Genomic DNA, 21818 nt, shown 5'->3' with positions numbered 1-21818 from the left:
GGTAACTGACACTCACATCAGACATAAATTTCTTCAGAGGTTATTGCAAACAGTGATAAAATAATAACTGGGCATAGTGGCATAGTAAGTGGTGCTATATCTACAAAATTGAATGGAATATACACAGTAGTATTTATTGTAGCGTCTAATGTTTTTGTGCACTGCAGTGAATAAACATCAATGCTTATTTAGAAGACAACAAACACCAGCAGCTTTTTACTAAAGCTTCTCTTCTAGATTTCCCACAGCTTAAGACAACCTAGATTTAAGACTTATTACAACTTTTATTTTGCCATATTCAGAATTAAATTTAAAACAAACTTAATAACAAGACTGAAGGAAAAACAAAAGCACATCAACTCCTCAGGGTTAGAGATGAAACTTGTTAGCTTTTTCGATATATTTGAGGTATTTTGTTAAAGAATTTTGTAGTAAAATTTCCCCATCTTGATTTTGCTGTTAGCCAACAATACATTTATTCTGAGCTAACTGACCACTGTATTTTAAGACTGAGATTTTAAATTGAAATAATACTTTATCAAATGCAAATGCAGACAGAATGGACATTAGCTGGATTTGAATCTGACAGTTCCAAACTCTATATGATATTTGATTGTGCAAATGTGTGAATAGCTCGTGTAATCTGATGCATTTATTGCCACTGAACATGTGACATGTGCACTGCATCTTAGACTCTCTATCCAGACTGCTTGCACACCTGTAGTGGGAACATATTTGAAGCTGACTATTTTCCGCTGTGTGCAACATGTGAGTAAAATATCCTGACCGGATTTTTCTAAAGTTTTCATCAGTTCATTCGTAAAAACAGAAGTATACAGCTAAAACGTGATCAGCACATACAAGCTTAAACAAGGTCAGGTATTTAAATACTCCAGGTTCATGTTTGTTTGAGGTTTGTTACTGTTTACTGTGTATTTTACCAGAAGGTGTAAAGATTCAATGGTGGAGTAGATATCATTTGAGCAATACTAGATCAAAACACTGATATCCCGCATGTTTCAGAGAAACATGCAGGAAAAATCAATGAAATAAACCTCCGTGGGGGGAAATGCATTATTAGTTCATCTAAACATGGGCTGGGTTCTCCACTGAAAACAATTATCAGAAATGCACACACTCACCAATCTCAGGTCTATAACGTCCTGTAGCATGAACCGTATCCGAGATGAAGTCTTCCTCTCCTTGACGATTTTCTCCATCTGATTGAAATATTGATCCATCCGGGGCTGATGAAAGAGACAGACAAGGTTCATTTGAGATACGAAGGTTAAATTTTCAATTTCTTTAATGGACAGCAGGTCTGAGTGACTCACATTATTTCATTCTACTGACTGATTGTTCAGTTTATTACGTGGAGCGGGACCTGCCTGACCAACCAACATTAAATGGGAACATTTTGGGACGCAGCAGAACAAAAACTCTAATAACCCAAGATGAATGGACTCAATTCGACGTAATAGCTCGCCATTGAACAGAAATGTTCTGGAAATAATGAGATTAAACAAGATAAAACTCATCTAAAAAGGGAACAATGGCTGATTTATGATCAAATTCTTTAGGATTTTATGGCTCTCAACATATTCCAGAAGCAAACAAAGCAGATTTAAGTGGTTACGCTGAGTTCATAAGATTTTTGTAAGGGTGCAGTCTTTGTGCCAATTGGTTAGCTCTTTGGTAACTTTTTGGGGAATTTCTGCTTCTATCTACAGTAATAGCCCAGTAGTGCAGAGCTGATAGGAAAGAGGGGAGGAAGAGCGAAGGAGCAGCAAAGGGCGACAGGTTGGACTCAAACCCGGGCTGCTGCATTTAAGCTTTATGGCATATGCTCACTGCTCAACCAGTAGGCTGAAGTGGCACTGTGGGGCTGGTTATTGACAGCAGGAGGAAAACACTACATGTTAAAAAAAGACAAACAAAGACCCAAATATCACAACTGTGGCCTCTGTTGTCATCATTAGGTTTGTCTAACTAAGCCAATGTTCACATTTACTGAACTTTTGCTACAAATCAACTGAAACCATGTCAAATAAAACCAAGCAGCAACTTCTGGAGCTGAAACATGAAGCCAAGGCTAAAGTGCCAAAAACAAAAATTCCTCTGTGTTGTTCACTGCTGACAACCCATGTTAAAATACCCAACTTCATAGTACTAAAAACATGTTAACAACCTAGCATAAATTGGTTGAGGCCTCTATAAAGACTTTCCCCCCTATATAACAACTTTACAGATGTTGATGTTTTAAATTAGGGATGTTAAACTCGTTTTACATTGTGGGCCACATACAGCCCAGCTTGAGCTTATGTGTGCCAGACCAGTGAAACTCCCCTTTCTGTTAGTGTAAAGTTTAATTACACATTTAATCCTTGACATATCGCAACATAAGAAAAACAAGTGTGATTTTGACAGTACATCTCAGGTTTTCTTTGTGATAAAGAAATGCTGCTGCAGTAGTAAATGAAAGTCTTTATGCTTAAATATGGAAATATGGAAAATTAGAGAAAAACTTCCGGTAAGTCATTGCAGAGACTGTTCTGTAATTACAAAACAGGAACTTTTTGTTAATTCAAATGAATGGACAAAATGGCAAAACCAAAAAATAATCATGCAATCATTCTATTTTGATGGAATCAGGCGGAAGTTTAAGACTCGTTGTTTGGGCTTCAGTTTTGTTAAGCAAAATCTTCTAATTTTAAAATCTTTCATTAAGCTGAAACACAAGCTGTCTGTGCTCGAATGTTCCACCAGCTTCCTTGATTACCTCTTCAGGCTTTGTGAACATATCAGAACAGGCATATTTCAAATACGCTTAACCTAATAATAGTTTTGCAATGGCACAGGCATCCAGCCACAGCTTCACCAGCTCCAGCATCTGTTGTTGTAATTTCAGTTTAACATAGCGAGGTTTAAATGATTTAATACACTGCAAACACCAGGTTTATTTGTCTATTTGTGACTCATAAAAACACACAACCCCCTCCCCTGCAGTGATCAATCTTTTTGGTTAAAGAGTAGGTATGATGTCAGTCTGTTGAGATTTTCCTTGGTTGACTACAGTCCAGATGTTTTCCCTGCTGGTCAGAGGACTTGTCTTTTGTAGGGTGACTGGTACATGACAAGGATCAAACCACACATCACAGTGCAGCAGAGAGCAGTATGGCCTTTAGGTCAGTTATGTCTCTCCAAGCATCTAAGGACTCTTTCTGTGACCAGCTGAGAGTCACTGATATCTACAGGAGAGCCAGTCAGACAGAACAAAGCAGAGCATCGACTGCAGAGACACTGTGGGGATATCCCCGTTTCCTCATAACCTATATAAAGAGCTTCTCTGTTGCCTCTGGAACTGAATGTAGCCAAACCGTTGAAGGATCAAATCCCAACAGAACTTCTTTTTTCTTTTTTTGTGCTGCTGTAAACCAGAATCACCTCATCTCACCTCATCAGATTCACTTAACTGCTGCACAGCCAACGCTTACCTTGGTGGATATTAGCACAGGCATAATGATGTCAAAGTGCCATGCCTGTGTCATAAATATAAATTGATTCACCTTTGACTCTATCCATCCAAATATTGTCTGAACTCGTTCACTTTCATTTCCGAGTCTGGCTTTAAGTTTTTAACACAGCCTCAGATAAAAGGTTTGTTCAAGGTCTCGCTGCAATGTCAAATCACCTCTGAATATGTAATGAATAACACTGTGCGTGTAGCACATTACACCAACAGCCTTCAGGTTTGTGCCAGTATGTACGAATCAGTGTAAATGTAACATTACTGTAAGTGTCAATCACATCTACCTTCACCGATTCTCTTTCTTGCCCTGACTCTGATACAACACGCAGCATAAATTCTGTACCAATTATCAGCAGAGGCTTATCTGATCTTGGCATAAATACTGGAAAACAGGAGACAGCTAACTGATTACGTCTATAAGTTAAATGTGCATACCAGCATCTCTAAGCTAACTATGAATAAACTTGTATAAGACCAAAATAAAATGCCTTGGGTTCAATGCTTGTCTCCAGGAACACCCCCCCCCCCCCAAAAAAAAAAAAAAAACCCCAAACCAAAAACGGTCTAGTCCAGGGGTAGGGAGCTCCAGGCCTCGAGAGATGGTGTCCTGCAGGTTTTAGATGTGTCCTTGATCCAACACAACTGATTTAAATGGCTAAATTAGCTCCTCAACATGTCTTGACTAAAACCTGCAGGACACTGGCTCTCGAGGACTAACGTTCCCTACCCCTGGTGTAGTCTATATGACCATAAACCACATTTTTACACCTTGGATGTAAATTTCTCTGCAAAACTTACACAGACAAGGTCAGACATTGTCAATTTGCAGATTCTGAGGTGTTTTATGCTAATTGTTTATCAATATTTGAGTGCAGTTCCTCCTGTTTCAAGTCTTAGCTTTTCATTTGAAGTTTCAGCAGGTAACTAAATACTTCCCCAAACACTGAAGACACTTAAACTTCACTATTAAACATAATAGTTAAACTATTAACTAAAACTATATATTAACAACCTAATAAAAGAACCTTCTCCGCCAGCTCACCTTTGCCTTTTCAAAGTCAAGGTCCTTGCCAATGGTGGTGAGTAGCCTGCACAGGCACTCCAAGGACTCCTCATCGTGGTTCTTGAGCAGCTTGACCACACAGTCATGCATAATGGCCTCTGTCAACATCTTGAGCTTGAAAAGCTCGCCGATGAACTTGATGTTGCCGATTGAACGCCGCCGGGCCTTGTCCTTTGCTTCCTCAAGCTCCTCCTGAAGCCGCTCACGCTCAGTCACCTAAAGAAAACAAGGAAACATCAAAGTTTAAAAATCTTATCTTGCCAGGAATGGAATATAGTCCAAATAAAATCCAAAGTAATACTTCTGAAGTCACAGATGACATACCGATGCAGCAGAGTCCAGCTCTTTCTGTTTCCTCTCAAACACCACATCGTCCACCTTGTCTTTCTCAAACTCCTTCTGGCAGCGATTTAGCAGCAGCTTGCGAAAGTTCACTGTGGTGTTGGGTTTGTCTGTCATCTGCACTCTGAGCTGTACGCGAACAAAGTTTGTAGTAAAGAGAAATTAGAGAAAAGACAACATCCCTAAGAATCTTTTAAGACTCAAGTCAGACCAAAACAACTGAAGTAGTTTTCATGTTATACTAAAGAAAAAAAATTTATACAAAAGCACACCAAAGCACACCCTTTTAGATGTAAAAAGTCATTTTAAACCCATTTTTATTTATATGCAATATTTACAATACTAACAATATAATAGCATAGTATAATAGTAACTTAGAATGAATATACCTACGGTATAATTTAAAGCATAACACAACCACAGCTCTGCGTCTTAATTGAGACAGTGATTGGCTTACCGTGGCGAGGCAGCGGCACATGTTTCCATAAGCCACGGAGAAGCTGGGCTCATCGATGGCCTTCTCGAAGACCAGGTCGATGACGCCTTTGAGTCTCTCCTCTGTGTCGATGGTCAGGTCTGTTACCTGCTTCATCAACTGGTTGAACTTCTGAGGCGTCAGCTTGTTCAAGATGCTCCGTACTTTCCTGAAGAGCTCCTGTAGGGAAGCCATCACGCAATCATAAATAGAACTTAATAACTCAGCTTATCAATCAGACACTGTATATTGAGTGAGTTCATTTAGTGGTAGGTTTAATTATTTAGGCGGCTAATTTTTGCTATATTCTTTTATGTTATTTTGTGTGTTTTGCTGTCTGTGTATGGTATATTTGGCCCTGCCTGTGTTTTCTGAATCTCTGGATCCTCTGCGAGGCCCTCTCTCTTCAGGCCAGGCTTCCAGGCATTCTCTGCTTTTTTTAGCTGAACATCATCATTCACCACCACGTTCATGATGATCTTCCTGGGTGGAGGCCGTCGTTGCCCAATGCTCATTATCTGTGAATATAATGAAAGAAATCAAGAGAGAGTTAACATTGCTAATGACATGACTTAATTACATAAAAAATAATAGGAAATAGGAAAAACAATAGGACACAAACAACACGACTACCAGGAGGCACTCATTGAAGTATAAATTATTCCAGCTCTGTTTAAATAGACTGCAGTGTGTCGGTGGCTACAAACCACCAAAGTATTTTCCGTGACTCTCTTTTGCATTTTTTCCATTCATTTGATTGTGATTGACTTGCCAGTGGAAGTTCCTCCCATTGTTATTTTGAAAGTTCAAATGCACCTGACCAGCTAGCCCTACCACTTCCTGAATCGTGTTTTCCGTGCTGGCTAGCTTCTTGGCCAGGTTGCTATTGTGGCGATCCTCAGCTGCTTTTCCAGAGAGGATCTTATCCTGCAATCGGATGGACTCAAACACAACTAGTGACAGTTAATAGAGGACCCACAGCAGGTGGAGAGCTGGTTCCTGCCAATTATATCTCAAGATAGTGAAGTTGGAATGTATCGAGGAATGGGAGACTCATGGGAGAGGCATCTGATTATAATGCATACTGCACTGAATCCCCACAGTAGCGGCTGAGGTTTTGTTTGCATATATACTTGTGCGTAGGCATGTTAAGCTTATATTCTGCCATTGTCATGTATTAACGTGCTAAATCAAATTACAGTCTATTACACTTCGTTTAAGAGATATTACCATTGTACTAATCAATAAATAGATATATCAATAAATCAATAAATAACACTGATTTAACACCGTACTATAATTACTAAATTTAATTACTATAATTTAAGAATTATTAATTTATCACAAAGTAATGGAGAAATAAAATATTTGCAACTAAGAAAATAAAAAACATTGTCAAATATATTATATAGATTCTAAAATATTGTATTCTTTTAACTTCTCAACATCCAGTTAACTGACAAACCACTCAGTTAGGTTACATTTTAGCCACATGCTCAACATCCATAGTTTACTTGAAGATGTTAACCTTTCTTATCGAGTCTCATACAGTGGGGCAAAAAAGTATTTAGTCAGCCACCGATTGTGCAAGTTCCCCCACCTAAAATGATGACAGAGGTCAGTAATTTGCACCAGAGGTACACTTCAACTGTGAGAGACAGAATGTGAAAAAAAAAAAATCCATGAATCCACATGGTAGGATTTGTAAAGAATTTATTCGTAAATCAGGGTGGAAAATAAGTATTTGGTCAATAACAAAAATACAACTCAATACTTTGTAACATAACCTTTGTTGGCAATAACAGAGGTCAAACGCTTACTATAGGTCTTTACCAGGTTTGCACACACAGTAGCTGGTATTTTGGCCCATTCCTCCATGCAGATCTTCTCGAGAGCAGTGATGTTTTGGGGCTGTCGCCGAGCAACACGGACTTTCAACTCCCGCCACAGATTTTCTATGGGGTTGAGGTCTGGAGACTGGCTAGGCCACTCCAGGACTTTCAAATGCTTCTTACGGAGCCACTCCTTTGTTGCCCGGGCGGTGTGTTTTGGATCATTGTCATGTTGGAAGACCCAGCCTCGTTTCATCTTCAAAGTTCTCACTGATGGAAGGAGGTTTTGGCTCAAAATCTCACGATACATGGCCCCATTCATTCTGTCCTTAACACGGGTCAGTCGTCCTGTCCCCTTGGCAGAAAAACAGCCCCATAGCATGATGTTTCCACCCCCATGCTTCACAGTAGGTATGGTGTTCTTGGGATGCAACTCAGTATTCTTCTTCCTCCAAACACGACGAGTTGAGTTTATACCAAAAAGTTCTACTTTGGTTTCATCTGACCACATGACATTCTCCCAATCCTCTGCTGTATCATCCATGTGCTCTCTGGCAAACTTCAGACAGGCCTGGACATGCACTGGCTTCAGCAGCGGAACACGTCTGGCACTGCGGGATTTGATTCCCTGCCGTTGTAGTGTGTTACTGATGGTGACCTTTGTTACTTTGGTCCCAGCTCTCTGCAGGTCATTCACCAGGTCCCCCCGTGTGGTTCTGGGATCTTTGCTCACCGTTCTCATGATCATTTTGACCCCACGGGATGAGATCTTGCGTGGAGCCCCAGATCGAAGGAGATTATCAGTGGTCTTGTATGTCTTCCATTTTCTGATGATTGCTCCCACAGTTGATTTTTTCACACCAAGCTGCTTGCCTATTGTAGATTCACTCTTCCCAGTCTGGTGCAGGTTTACAATACTTTTCCTGGTGTCCTTCGAAAGCTCTTTGGTCTTGGCCATGGCGGAGTTTGGAGTCTGACTGTTTGAGGCTGTGGACAGGTGTCTTTTATACAGATGATGAGTTCAAACAGGTGCCATTCATACAGGTAACGAGTGGGGGACAGAAAAGCGTCTTACAGAAGACGTTACAGGTCTGTGAGAGCCAGAGATCTTCCTTGTTTGAGGTGACCAAATACTTATTTTCCACCTTGATTTACGAATAAATTCTTTACAAATCCTACCATGTGAATTCATGGATTTTTTTTCACATTCTGTCTCTCACAGTTGAAGTGTACCTCTGGTGCAAATTACTGACCTCTGTCATCATTTTAAGTGGGGGAACTTGCACAATCGGTGGCTGACTAAATACTTTTTTGCCCCACTGTATATTGATCTTGTAGCTATAGGGTTTCCGTTTTAAGATTTCCATTGTGGATACAAAACCCTGCCCTTAAGCAAATCTCTCATGGTGCAGTGAACGTTAACACAGAATGCAGACAAACGTGGGTGCAACCCAAACCTGTAAGAAACACTGTATTAACCCTATGGATTATTAATAGGGGCACACTTGATTAGCTTAATTCAGTCTTGACAAGTGTACAACTAACTGTGTTACACTGTACACTGGAGTAGAAGCAGTGTGAGTAAGATTTTATGAATGACTGTGGCAGCTTGTGCAAGTACATGTGTGACTCACCGCAGAGCTTCGTCCTCCAGACATCTGTCTCCCAAAATCTGCGAAAGCAGGTGTGAAATCGGGTCCTCTGGAAATCACCCTGGAATCCACCGCTCGAGACGGCAGCTTGTTTTGGTTCATCTGCATGAAACATAACATACACAAAGACATACATAAACACACAAGGTAACCCTAACAGCAGGGGGAGCAGTGATACCCTGGTAATCTGGTAATATTGGCAACAGGGCAAGATGAGCCTAATAAGCGTGTGTGAGTGTGTTTGTGTGTGGAAGGATGAATTTCTAACCCGGTAGTCACTTTTAAAGGTGGCCTCCAATAAATGACAGTCATACTACATTATCAGTCTATTGTTTATATGTTCTTCTAGCACCGGTAATAAATTATGCTCGGCTTGTTCTGCGGGCCGTACAGTAAGAAAAGTCAGAACCAGATGTGGAAGGGGAGGACAGAAGAAAGGAACGCAGGAGAGAGCGAGATAGTTGTGGGGGAGGAGAGAAGAACAAATCCAGCTCTTTGTCTTTCAGCTGTCCTTGACTTCCTCTTGACTCTTTTCCAGTGAGATTTCACTTTCTCCCACAGAGAAAATGAGACTTTGGGATTGTACCAATCAACTGTTCGCCGGCCTGGTTGTTCTTTTTTGAGAGATGGGGGAGGGGCATGTGCTCTTGACACTGCCAAGTGTGACATAATAGCAATGTGATTTTAATCAAAACAGCATTTCTGCAGGCCATATGCTCCACCCATACATATGTGTGGATCGGAGCAACAAACTAAAACAACGTCTATTGTCGCCTGTTGACATGTGGTTGAAAAAATCCTTTTCATCCATTTCACAAAAAAAGGTTGATTTGAAACTAATGCTACAATTAATGATTGTTTTCAGCACCATTATTTTTTAATCTTTTAAAAAAAATGGCATTATGAATAATGCCCAGAGCCTGCTGTGATTTCTGTGTTTTAAGTCTGTTCTTTTTTCCTCGACCAACAGTCTAAAACCCAAATGACAATAAATGCACAACGCTTTGAACTTCACGTTTGAGAAGCTGAAACCACAAGTATTTTTCAGATCAATGAGATAGAGTGGACTGTTTGGAATTAGTCTACATCATGGAGAACATTTGTTAATACCCTCAGATCAAGGGTCAGCAGCACACCTCTTCCAGCCCCTGCCGTGAGTGCAACTGTGCTTATTTTCAAATACATGCTGCTGGAGACCATCAAGACTCGTCATTCACTGGTGTAAGCTATTTAAACTCCAGTCTTTTGGATTTTTGCTGCAGTCCTTTGGTGACTTTGAAGGGAGCAGAACCACATCATATTGCATTTATTTCCTTCGTACGGTTTATGTGAGTTGCAGATCACCCGAAAGTCCATCGATAGCGAAAGGGACAGCTCTTGCTTCAAGCACTGCCAAAGCGAGAGCTAAATTTAATACACCTCAGGACCACCATGGGCCTCCAGCTACCACACTACAGCCTGCTTTAGGAGGAGAGAAGACCATCCACTCATTTTCTTAGCTCCTCGTCCAAGCAGGGGGATATGACCTGGATAAGTTACCTGTCCATCACAGCGTTAACACAGACAACCACATGCTAACATACGCACTTAATGCGAGTTTAGAAACACCAATCGACCAAGTATATTTCTGGACTGTGTGGGAAGAAAAACCAACACAGGGACTTCATGCAGGCACAAATGCCACACAGCAATGCCCCAACCAACAAGGAGGGTCAAACCAAGAGCCTTCTTACTGTGAAGTGACAATACTAATAATTGCACCATCAAAGTCCTCCAACTAAAACGAGACAATGCTTTTGTTTTGTTTGCTTCTTACTGTTCTGAGGCCTGAAGACTCGCTGAGCACCTTTATAACGCACACATCAATATCCCCTCCTCAGACAAAGATGCCCAAAACCTACCATTTTTTGTCACTAAATGATTTAAGTGATAAGAGAGTGGTGATAGATATGGGATTTTAGCTAAATGTCAGCTGAAGTCTGGTAACAAGAAGTCTGGCTCTGGGAATAAATAACAATAATGGAAAAAATAAAGGAGGGGTTTAGCCCAAGATAACAGAGATGGGCCTGTCAAGGCCACATATCTGCAAAAATAAAAAATAAAAACCTGACAACATTTTCAGCAATCTATTTATCTACACAGATGTCAGGCTGTTTAAAGCTTTATGAATTCTGCAAGACTGCTGGGCTATCTGTAGCTTACCTTGTCCAGCACCACATCGCTGATCGGTGGGAGCCCTTCAGGCTTCTGTATGCAGGCAGGCATGAACTGGAAGCCCAACAGAAACTCTCTGTTATACTGACGTTTCCCACTGGGTTCAGTCAGGTCTGGACAGCCAAGCAGGATTGAAGAGGAAAGTAAAGGGGGAAAAAAAGGATAAACAGATATGAGAAACAGGCAGAAGTGCTGAGCTTTTCATTTAGAGGCAGCTCTAAATATAGAAATATAAAGACAAATATTTTTATTTGTAAATGCAGAACTCCATCCTTTGCTCCCTGGATTTCAGTTTTGCCTTGGGTCATTTGAAAACACTGTTCACACAGACTGAGGTCCTTCTCACCTTCCATGTCTGGAGGAGCTCCGGTGGAGTTCTCCTTGTCTCCAGGGGTGGCTCCGCTGTCGCTGCTCTCCGTCTCCGAGGTGTGGCCTGCTCCGTTCCTGATTGGCTCCAACTCTGCTTCACCATTTTCCTCTGGAGCAGTGGGCTTTCCATCAGCTTCTGGACTGCTACCAGAAGCAGGAGCAGGGGTAGAGGTGAAGGCTGATGGTAGGGGTGCTGGGCTGCTGCTCAGAGGAGCTGACTGCACAGCCTGGTCTCCAGCAGGCTGATCTACTGGCTTAGACTCATCCTATGAGGAGGCAAGATTCCATTAAGGTCCAAGCGTGTTCAAATTAGGGTTAGGGTTACATTTAAACATATATTTTTAAGGTGTAATTATAACGTACTTGCAGGGCACACTTGTACATGAAAGCTTAGCTTTGAAATGGGTATTCACTGATTAAATTAAGGTCTACTTGTTTATTTTCAGGATAGACCAGTATATTAAATCTGTTGAGAGAAGCCGCTGTTCTGCAGCTCTCTCAGAAATTATTTTACAGGTTTTAACTGCCCCCACCCCCCCAAAAAATACATATTTACTGTAAAATAAACATCTGGAAGTCCCTTACATATTACACACTAAAATGATAGTTCATAAAAAAAGAATGTAAAAACTGAAGCACAACATGCTGCTTTTAACAGACTGAAACAAATGGTGACAGAGTTCAAAGACATCCTGCTGGTATCATTTATTTCCCTTTACTCTGTCCCCACAGTCATTTAACTAGAATTTGAATAGCCCAGTGCTTTTAGCAGTCCTCATCGTGGAGACTCAAACGCCATCTATGCACATAAACAGCACAACAGGAAACACCGAACTTCCTCTGAGTAATACAGCAGAACAATTAAAATACAAATACAGTCTACCATCAACTCAACTATAATACTTGTATTATAATATAAATTCCCATCGGTTATTATATAAGGATGTAACCTTTTTACTTTTGGCTGATGTATGGGAAAAGCTTGTTTAGTAAACAACCCGCTGTATTCTTCACCTTTCTTTTGGCTAGTTATGCAGTCTTAGGGAATAACAGCACATTTCACCCAGACAATATATCTCATTTCATTAGTGTGATTGCTGCATGCAGAACCCAAACAACATTAAGCGGTTCAGCTGAACTTGGCCAAGGTATGCATGCAGTGTGACTGCTATTCATGAGAATGGGACTCATATGCTTTAACAGCTACCTTCATCAAAGTTTACAAATCTAGAACAAGGTGTGTCACCAATTCTAAAAATTGCCTAAAATCAACCTCACCGTGCTCTTAAAAAACCTTGGCCATGAAAGAAAAGGAGCAAGGGTGCCAGACAAAAGTTTAGATGTAGAAACAAACTGAAGCGTACTCAGACAGCTTAGTGCAGTGTGAGCACAGCCCAGCAGGTGGCAGGGGAAGGGAAAACAACAATGCTAGGACATGGTACAAGACAGCTACACACAGGGTATAACCTTCATCAGAGACCTAAAAAAAATTCAAATCAAACAATGCCAAAGGTGTGGAGATATTTTCTGAAACACCACTTATACATGGCAGGGAAACACCACTCTGAAACACCACAAAATTTTTAGTCAGTGTAAAGGGTTTCCTCTTTTTTTCCCCCTCTTTTACTCTTTGTGTTTAAGATAAGATAAGATAATCTTTATTAGTCCCACATGTGGGAAATTTGTTTGTCTCCTAGTGTGCTTTGTGTATACGATACTAATGTATCTGTTACTAAACCTTCTATTTTTACATATAAACTTCTGGCTTCCAGCACTGAGATGAGCTGAGAACAGAAACACATAATGAACTTTTTTAGGCTTATTTATTATCTACACTCCTAAGGTTTTATGTTTAAAACCTCTCTGTGTGACTTTTTGTTTTTTTGCATAAAACGGCTCAAAACCTGTTCAGCATAGACTAAAAATAAGCCATTTAAAGCCCTTTATTTGTTGGCCAGTATTTGGCGGTGTTAGAACTCCGCCACAGCAACAAGCCTGTGCAAAACCATAAAAGAAAGGAAACGAGAGTGGAACGGAGATGGTTTTACATGCAGTGGACTGGCTGAGCAGTGGAGATGATGGATAACTCCTTGCTGACGATAACAACACCCCAAAGTCATTTATGTCTGCTTCCCTAACCACACATGTGGAAACATTTTCCACTTGAACTTTTGCCCAAATTGTGCCTTTCCTCCTCTCTCCCTCTCACATTCCTGTAACACTTTGCAGGACTACTCCTAAATGAATTAAGACAAAATAAAAACTATTTCGGAGAAAAAAAAATATATCACAGTATCTCAAAAAATTATCGATTGTTTATTCGTCCACAGACTATAAGCCACTTCTCTCCAGAGGCTAATAAAAAAGAATCTACAATTTGATGTCAAGCTCAATACCTAGGTTTTCTTTCCTCTCTTCATCCTGAATTATGAGTTAAGAGGCCAACTTCTTACCTCATCCACATTTTGAGGTGCATCTCCAGTAGAGGTCCCTTCATTTGGTTTTCTCCAGGTCTTTGGTATTGCAGAAGCAGTCTGATTAACTACAGGGAAACAGAAACGCAGGAACTTAAGATCACTTGCAGCCAGTCAGTAAACAAGCAAGTCATGAGGGATTTAAAAGGTAAATTTGATTTAGTAAGAATGATGGCAAGAAAAGCATCTTTTTACTCAAGTTACAAACCCATTATGTTTTATCAAACTATCAATCAATGCTCCATTTCAGACAGTTTTTACTACTGTCTCTATGATTTCAATGAGAGGAGTTGTCCTTAATATGGCTCTAACCTTCAGTTTGAATATTTTGACAACCAGAAGAAAACTGAGTTAAAGGGAGACGGGTTAAATTTGCTTATTTCAGCTAAAGGTCTGCATCCAGATCCAGTTAAAACAAACAAAATTCATAGAGAGAAATGAAAATAAAAAGTCGACATTCAGTGGGTGCAATGCCGAGACATGACCCTCAGTTTATTCAGCCACTCAAAATGAATGAAGATTTCATAAAAAGCCCGTGTTCGCTACCAAACAAGTAGAAACAAGAAAGTGTAAAAAATATTTCCTCTAATTTCCATGACTTGACTTCCTTTCCTTTTCCTGTGTTATGTTTTGTTTGATTGTGGACTACTGAGGATCAGCTATTTTAGCACAGTGTTTGAAAAGAGATTATCTGCAAAAACGTGCCTTATGGATGTGCCCAACAGGACCACTTAATTCAGCTATTTATGTATAACATCATAAAATAGTAATGGACTCATAAAACAGCCACTCATTGGCTTGTCACTGCCACTTAGTTTATAGCACGCTTTTAAAATGCCACATGCAATCAAGAACTTAAACGAACTCAGTACCCGTAATAGGACTCTTCCTGGTGAGTGCTTGTTGCTGGGACTCTGTTTTGCTGTCAGTAACACCAACGTGTGCCTCTGCCCCTCCTCTAGAGATGAGGTCTTTAGTGTCTAAGGACTTGCTCAGCTCATCAGCCTCCGCTGTGGCCTGCACTAGAGGCGGAAGGCCAGGAGGGAGCATAACTGGCAGAGTTGGGACGGGGCTTGAGGTCAGGGTGACTGGCACCACAGCCACAGGTGCCATAGGGGAGAGCGTAGCAGCAATGGGCACCTCTGGCCTCACATCAGAGGGCAACGTTTGAGAGGAGGAGAGCTCTCCGTAAGCAGGAGCAGATGCCTGGGGCTGGAGAGAAGGCTCATGAGCTTGAGTGTCCAGCTCAGTCCCAGAGTCTGCAAGGCCGTTCAAAGCCTTGGGAGCCAGCGATGGAGAGGCAGCTAAAGTTCGTGGGGCATCTAAAAGAGGCTTGTCTGTGTTGGGCATCTGAGGTGGTGCCGAAGAGGGCTTGCTCTCCCCAGCAGAGGAGGAGGCGCTGTGAGAAGATGCTGAAGTAGTGGACTCCCTGGCTGAGGGACGTTCACTAGTGTTGGCGACTGCAACTGGGAGAGTGACGGGGCGTGCCAGAGAAGCAGTGAAGGGAAGCTCGGGCTCGGGAGCAGGAGAGGGCTCAGATGCAGGAGTGTTGGCCTCCAGTCTCTCCAAGGGAGCGTCAGGCTGCACAACCCCAGGTGAGGAAGACTTCTGGGCAACTGGCTCCAATTTTGGCAAGTCATCTAAGAGGAGGAAGGAAAATGATTTCAGAATGCAGTTAGCAAAGCTCAAGGTTTTTCCAATCAGAATCATGTATTAACACGCCTTTGTGTTAAAACATTACCAAATAAATAAATTAAAAAACAAACCAGAGCAACCAAAGTTCAACCATTTGCACAAAATATTGTTAACAGAGAAATTCCCGTGAAAGCTTGTCAAATCTTACAGGTATTTACAGGAAGAGCAGGAGGCACTGTTGATTCAATACTCATTTGAATGTGAAATGAAAGTGAAAGCACTCAATGTGCAATGTCAAAGTGATCTTTAAAATATCTGAAAATCACCAAAAGAAATACAGCTAGAGGGAAACACTGGTTGCTGTTATGGATGAAACAGTAAAATCATTGATTCATCAATTACATTACTTTAGTATTTTTTGAGCACCTAATGGCATGTTTTTACCATATGTACATACCTATAGTTACATATGCATGTATGTATTATGTAATGTAATAGGATTGGGCCCCTATGTGTTGGGGAGTTTTAGATGACATTTAAGGACAAAAGAAGCGTTCGGGGCAGACCTGGCCCTGGTTTGGTGTCTGAAGCCACAGCTGTCAACGGCTGCTGTGGCTGCTGGGGCTGTTGAGACTGTTGGGACTGTGGTGGTTGTGGTGACTCCAACGTGTAGCTTCCAGGATGGGTTTGCTGTTGCGGAGGAGGCTGAGGCTGCGACTGCTGCTGCTGCTGCTCCGGAGTCTGGCTGCTGCTCGGCTGCTGCGATTTGAGGTAGAAAATGTGAGGATAATGAGGGTGCGGCCATAAAAACTAGCAACACAGAAAACCAGAAAGAGAGGCACAAAGATGCAGGCAAGCACGCACACAAACAAATAAACAAGCCCAAATGCAGAATTAAGCAAAAATAAGGAGTCCAACGAGGTAGAATAAGAGGAGAGATGAAAGACAAGACAGGAGAAACAGAAAGACGGAGAATGAGGGATGCGAGAGGAAGGGCAGGAGGAGAGGAGAAGATCAGGACGATGCGGAATTAAAGCACAGCGAAAAGGGGGTAGATGCATTAAAAATGAAATTGGGAGGGGGCACAAAAAGACAGAGAAAAAGAGGAAAGACACTGTTAACATCCACAGAAGGACACAGGGAGGAAGAAGTCCTAACATCCCTCTCAGAATTCAGAATCCAGGGAATCTGTCTCATTTGGGCTTTTCTTTTTTATCATTTATTAAAATGTGTCAATAGCATTAGAACACTAGATTTTCCATATAAAACAAGGGCTACTTTTTGTTTTTTATAAAGCAGCAGTATGAGTAGTCGGCGATGTAAAGATCAGGAATGAGTACCAACACATTTCCATATTTATCTAAGCACGATGCCAAACAAATTCAATTTTTTATTTTGTTTGTTTGTGCAAGAATAGATTGAACAGAGTTAGTAGAATCTGCAACCTGAGTGGATTCTGAGGAAGGAGTAGGAGTATAAAGAAATTACATATGCAATCTACTGTAAAAGGTAGTGAATGAACAGAAACAGTGAAAGGAAGAAAAGCAGGTGTAAGATTAACAAGAGCTGTTAAACAAGATTACAACAAACTTACTTATTGCTATGAGACTATCACATGCAGAGTGATATTTACAAGTTATGAACGACCTCCATATCTACACATACTGTATGTGGCATTTAATAATAATCTAACTTGGTTATTATCTTTATGTGAGCTTTTGAGCTTTTATGCTCCCAGAAACAGGCTAAGAAACCAAGGGAATGAACATAATGAATGTGCAAAGATTTACTTTTAAATATTGGCCCTGATTAAAATACAACAGGCATGTAACATTCTAGGCTGAAAGCCCTCTTTAATTTCTTATGATAGGGCAAGATGGCTGAATAAACTGATCCTGTCTGACACACACAGTGGCAGAGAGGAGATTAGAGCAGAGAGCTCACACTGCAACCAAGGAATATGAAACCTTCCACCTCTCTAAATACTTCTACGTAACTACTGCAGGTGAGAGGTGAGTGAGGGTATTCCAGAGTAAGCCATACCTGTGGTGGGGTTGGTGTAGAGGAGGGGGGGCCGACAGGAGGCGTTGAATTCCTGCTCCCTGAACCCCCTGCCATGATCTCCTCTGTGATATCCTTGCCACCCTGATTGGGGTCACGGATACGGATCTGGGAGGACAATGGCACAAAAGAAGAAGAAGAAAAAAAAAAAAAAATCAGACCTTACTAAAGCGCTCAAGTCTTACAGCAATCCTGCATCAGCAGTAGATGATGTATTTTATCAGCTAAGAAAGGAAGGAATCAGACTTGGAGGGAATCTCACACTCAAATTGGCTGTAAATGATGATATAATGACCAGCTTTTAATTCAACAAATACACGTATGTTGTACACGCTAGAAAAATTGTTATATCGGTAATATCTGGTACTTTTCAACATAATTCTCGCTGGACAAGTCAACCATCAAAAGTTGGGTGAACTGAACTTCTACACAAACACACGAGAGACGAGGGAAACTAAGGCTACGTTCACACTGCAGGTCTTAATGCTCAATTCCAATTTTTTGATCAAATCCAATTTTTTGTCTGCTTGTTCACACTACGAATAAAATGTGACAGCAAACGCGCTCTAGTGTGAACCCTCAAAGCGGCCCGCATGCGCAAAAGAAGATGTCACACAAGGCGCTCTGTTTAGACCCAGACCAAACAGTATTGTTTGACTGATGGCCTTAATATAAAGACTTGTTTCGGACTTTACGTTTCCCAATTTGCTTTAAGTTATAAAGTTATTTTGTTATTTACATATGGCCTAATAATTATCCTTATTGCTGTTTTAGAGAGGAGCGGTGCTTCAAAGGATAGTTGCAGATTACTGTCAGAATCTGCAGATTATACAGTACAAATAAAATGGTCACGTTTCTCCAACGTTGTCTTCCCAACAGTTTCACTGACATCTACACGGGACGGCCAGGAAGCGCTTGCGATGTCTTATTGGGCGCTTCTCCAGCACTGATAATTGGCATCTGTCTTGTGTCAGTGACGTAAAAGACGGATTTAATGCGACTTGACCGTTCACACAGCAGTCGCTTTCTGAAACATCAGATGTGTATCCGATTCAGTACCGCATATGAAAGTGACCCAGATCGGATTTGAAAATATCGGATTTGTGCCGTTCACACTGTCATACCATGATCAGATATGGGTCGCATAGGGTCAAAAAAGTCAGATTTGATGCGCTTTCGCCTGCAGTGTGAACGTAGCCTAAGAAACAGTGAGGAGTTCCTTTCCAACTTTCCACCATGAAGAGAAAACACACCTTCTTTACATATAGGAATGAATGAATTACCTTAATTACCTTAAATTAAAACACAATTAAGTAGGAACAGTAGACCAAAAGGACACAACTACTTGCTTAGGGATAGAAGTGTTTCCTTAATAAAAAATAAAAAAAATACCCAGGCTTAGGACCAGTATGGAGTCAACCTGAAAATCCAAGTGATATGGTATTTACAGTGCCACGAGAAAGTATCCAGCCTCTTTCAGATTCCTTAATCTTTTGCAAATGATGATTTAATTGATTAAGAGGAAAAAAGGTATGCAAATCTACCATTAGTTTTTCATGTAGGGCTAGGTAGGTTTGGACAGTTTTTCCCCTTAATGAATGAAATTATCATTTAAAAACAGCAACTCTCCAGCATGAAAAGGCACAAATTAAAAAGTCCCTTTAATGTGTGACTTCTTTTGTGTGGCTTCCTCTTGTTTTGTGTATATTCCTCTTGTTTTTATTTGTTCCTGTTGTCTTACTATTTGTATTTCCTGCACAGTTTGTGTGAGTCCCCACAATTTCACTGTACATGTAAAATGACATTAAAAGGCTATTTGATTCTATTCTATGAAGAGGAAGTATTTAGTCTAGTTATCTTTGTCTAATATTAAAACTTGCTTGATGATCTGAAACCTTTAAGTGTGACATGTGCAAAAAACTAAGAAATCAGAAAGGGGGCATATACGATTTCACAGCACTCTATCCTCGGGGTGCCTCCCTTCCGCTACTTTACAGGATACAACGCGAGCTAATGTCATAGCTAGGGGCCAGCCAACGTCAACAAATGACCAGTTTCCAGCCCCAGAGACAAAAAATGAAGCATATCCAGCTGACAAAGAGACAAATAAATGCCACTGTAAGCATACCTAAAGGAAACAGTGTTTAGTCAAACTACAGCCTTGTCACCAGAGTGTTTTGGCCAACGCCCACCTATACAAAAGTGCGCAACAGGATGCTGATTCCAGTTTACTTAAAAGTTATAGGTGTCATTACTAACAAAGGTTTTGTAAAAGTTATACAAAATATCTTTAATATTTAAGTAAAGGATGCCCACTGAATTATGCCAGATTATTGAAGTAGTCTGTCATCTCTTTATTTGTGATAGACAATGTATCTTCTTCAAAGGCTTTGAACGAAAATCATGCAGGTGAATAAAAAAAAAGAAAAACAATTTTAGCCTTGGTTGGAATAATTTTCACTGTGAAATCGTTGAAATTCTTATTTTTATGTTGTGTGAACTGACTTAGAGGTGAAATTTGTCCCAAAAAAAAGAAAAAGAAATAAGTATTGTGTCAACTTTTCCCTTTAAAAAAATTACAGAATTAATAGGATACTCACTGTTTTCTTCTCACGCTTGGTTGGTGGAGGTTGCTGTGGTGTAGGCACTATGATAGGGGGTGACGGGGGGTAAACAGACTGTCCTGGGAAGTAGGGTGGACCAGCTGTGGGAACGGGAGCAGGGACAGAGGGTGAGACAGGTGGGTGGTACCTGAGGGGATCTGAATGAATTTGCAAGAAAAGACAAACAAGAACAGAAGAAAGGACATCTTAGTTAAACCTTACAGTCACAGCACTGTAGGCACACAAGAGAGTTAGTGAGTGTTTGTGCTACTCTGTCATTAACTGAGATTTTATGGGTACAGGACTACCACTGCATGTGTATGTGTTGCATTAGTGACTCACGATATGGGGCTGGGTACTCCCCTGGACCTGGTCCAGGATAGAAGGTGCCAGACCCTGGGGGCTGTACAGAATACTGTTGAGGAGGTCCCACGTAGGGTGTACTGGGGCGGTACTGTATAGAGGACAAAAGAGAGAGACAACCAATGAAAACAAGACATGTACTGACCGGTTTAGTCTTTTATTTTTTGGGTCCTTTTTCGTTTTTATTTTTAGCATTTGTGGGAGTTTTTATGGGTTTTAATGGTCCTTTTGATGATCCTTTGAATAATCCACTGAATTCTGTCTAGACCAGTTTATTATGATCTTTTCGGGTTGTTCAGAGGACACGCAAAATATTTGTGCATAACACAAAAGGCAATGCTGCTGCTGGTGCGCAAACTTTATACATCTAATGTGGAGCTATGAGTATAGCTGATACTCTGCTAAAGACATAAAGACCTAGCATGTGGTTTTACTCTTAGATGCTAGTGGAATAATTCTGCATGAATTAAACTGCACAGTTCATAAATAATTCTCATTTATGTTACACTAGAGCGTGTAGTAATCCTCTTGTTCATTCTCTGTCTGAAATAAACTATTTTCCCTCCCTTTCAGATTACTTTTGGCCCACTTCTTTTCTCATTGGCTGCCATTTTCAAACAGAAGATTTCAACAGCAGGTGGGAGGGGCTTCTCTATTTTAAGCCAGAACTTTTTGGAACAGTTTGAAGCTTGGGCTTTTGGCTCTCATACCTGAAAATTTGCATTCACCGAACTTGTTATTTGAAACTTTGGGTACTTTTTATATAAGCACCCACTACTGTTATAGTATAACCATCCATTGAGTTTTACACTTCTGACTCTGTGTCATGGGGGCAGCAGTCTAACCAGAGATGCCTTCAGGTGGATACAAAGGCATTCCCAAACTAACTGACAAATACATCCTATCTCGTGTGCTCTCGGTCAGCTCAAAGATCTTCTCCCGCATGGATGTGCCAGAAAAACACCCTGAAAACAACTTCAGCAGCTGCTTTCAATGCAAAGGAGTAACTGCCCTACTCTGTGGAAGAGACCACATACACTTGAGAGGAGGTTACTTCTATTCGAGAGATCTCTTTCTTAACCACTACAGACTAGCACAGCTCAATTTCTTGGTACATGACAGTGTAAATATATATGACAGAAAATAACAAAAAGCACACTAGGGCCACTTAAAGCAATTGTTAATGTAATCAAAAACTTTAATCTT

At 40.8% G+C, this 21818-nt stretch overlaps 1 protein-coding gene across 7 annotated transcripts in view; it reads right to left on the bottom strand.

The window, feature by feature from the left end:
* eif4g3a (eukaryotic translation initiation factor 4 gamma, 3a) overlaps positions 1-21818 on the bottom strand; it is a 72716-nt gene that overhangs the window by 16973 nt on the left and 33925 nt on the right. For 4 of the 7 annotated variants that reach the window (XM_080890598.1, XM_080890600.1, XM_080890599.1 and 1 more), the window contains 14 exons: positions 20592-20703; positions 20247-20350; positions 17629-17754; positions 16152-16344; positions 14823-15590; positions 13930-14018; positions 11454-11742; positions 11096-11220; positions 8876-8995; positions 5772-5927; positions 5392-5589; positions 4917-5063; positions 4572-4808; positions 1143-1247 (listed from right to left, as the gene is read on the bottom strand). In XM_080890598.1, coding sequence (XP_080746724.1) covers positions 1143-1247; positions 4572-4808; positions 4917-5063; positions 5392-5589; positions 5772-5927; positions 8876-8995; positions 11096-11220; positions 11454-11742; positions 13930-14018; positions 14823-15590; positions 16152-16344; positions 17629-17754; positions 20247-20350; positions 20592-20703 — 2769 coding nt within the window. Of the gene's footprint in view, positions 1-1142; positions 1248-4571; positions 4809-4916; positions 5064-5391; positions 5590-5771; positions 5928-8875; positions 8996-11095; positions 11221-11453; positions 11743-13929; positions 14019-14822; positions 15591-16151; positions 16345-17628; positions 17755-20246; positions 20408-20591; positions 20704-21818 lie in introns of all 7 variants that reach the window. The other 3 variants (XM_080890595.1, XM_080890596.1, XM_080890597.1) reach the window with 1 other exon arrangement.

This window comes from Rhamphochromis sp. 'chilingali', assembly GCF_963969265.1.
Source record: "Rhamphochromis sp. 'chilingali' genome assembly, chromosome: 9".
Lineage (NCBI taxonomy): Eukaryota > Metazoa > Chordata > Actinopteri > Cichliformes > Cichlidae > Rhamphochromis > Rhamphochromis sp. 'chilingali'.
The sequence above is the reverse complement of the archived record's forward strand: the minus strand, read 5'-3'. Positions and strand labels throughout refer to the sequence as shown.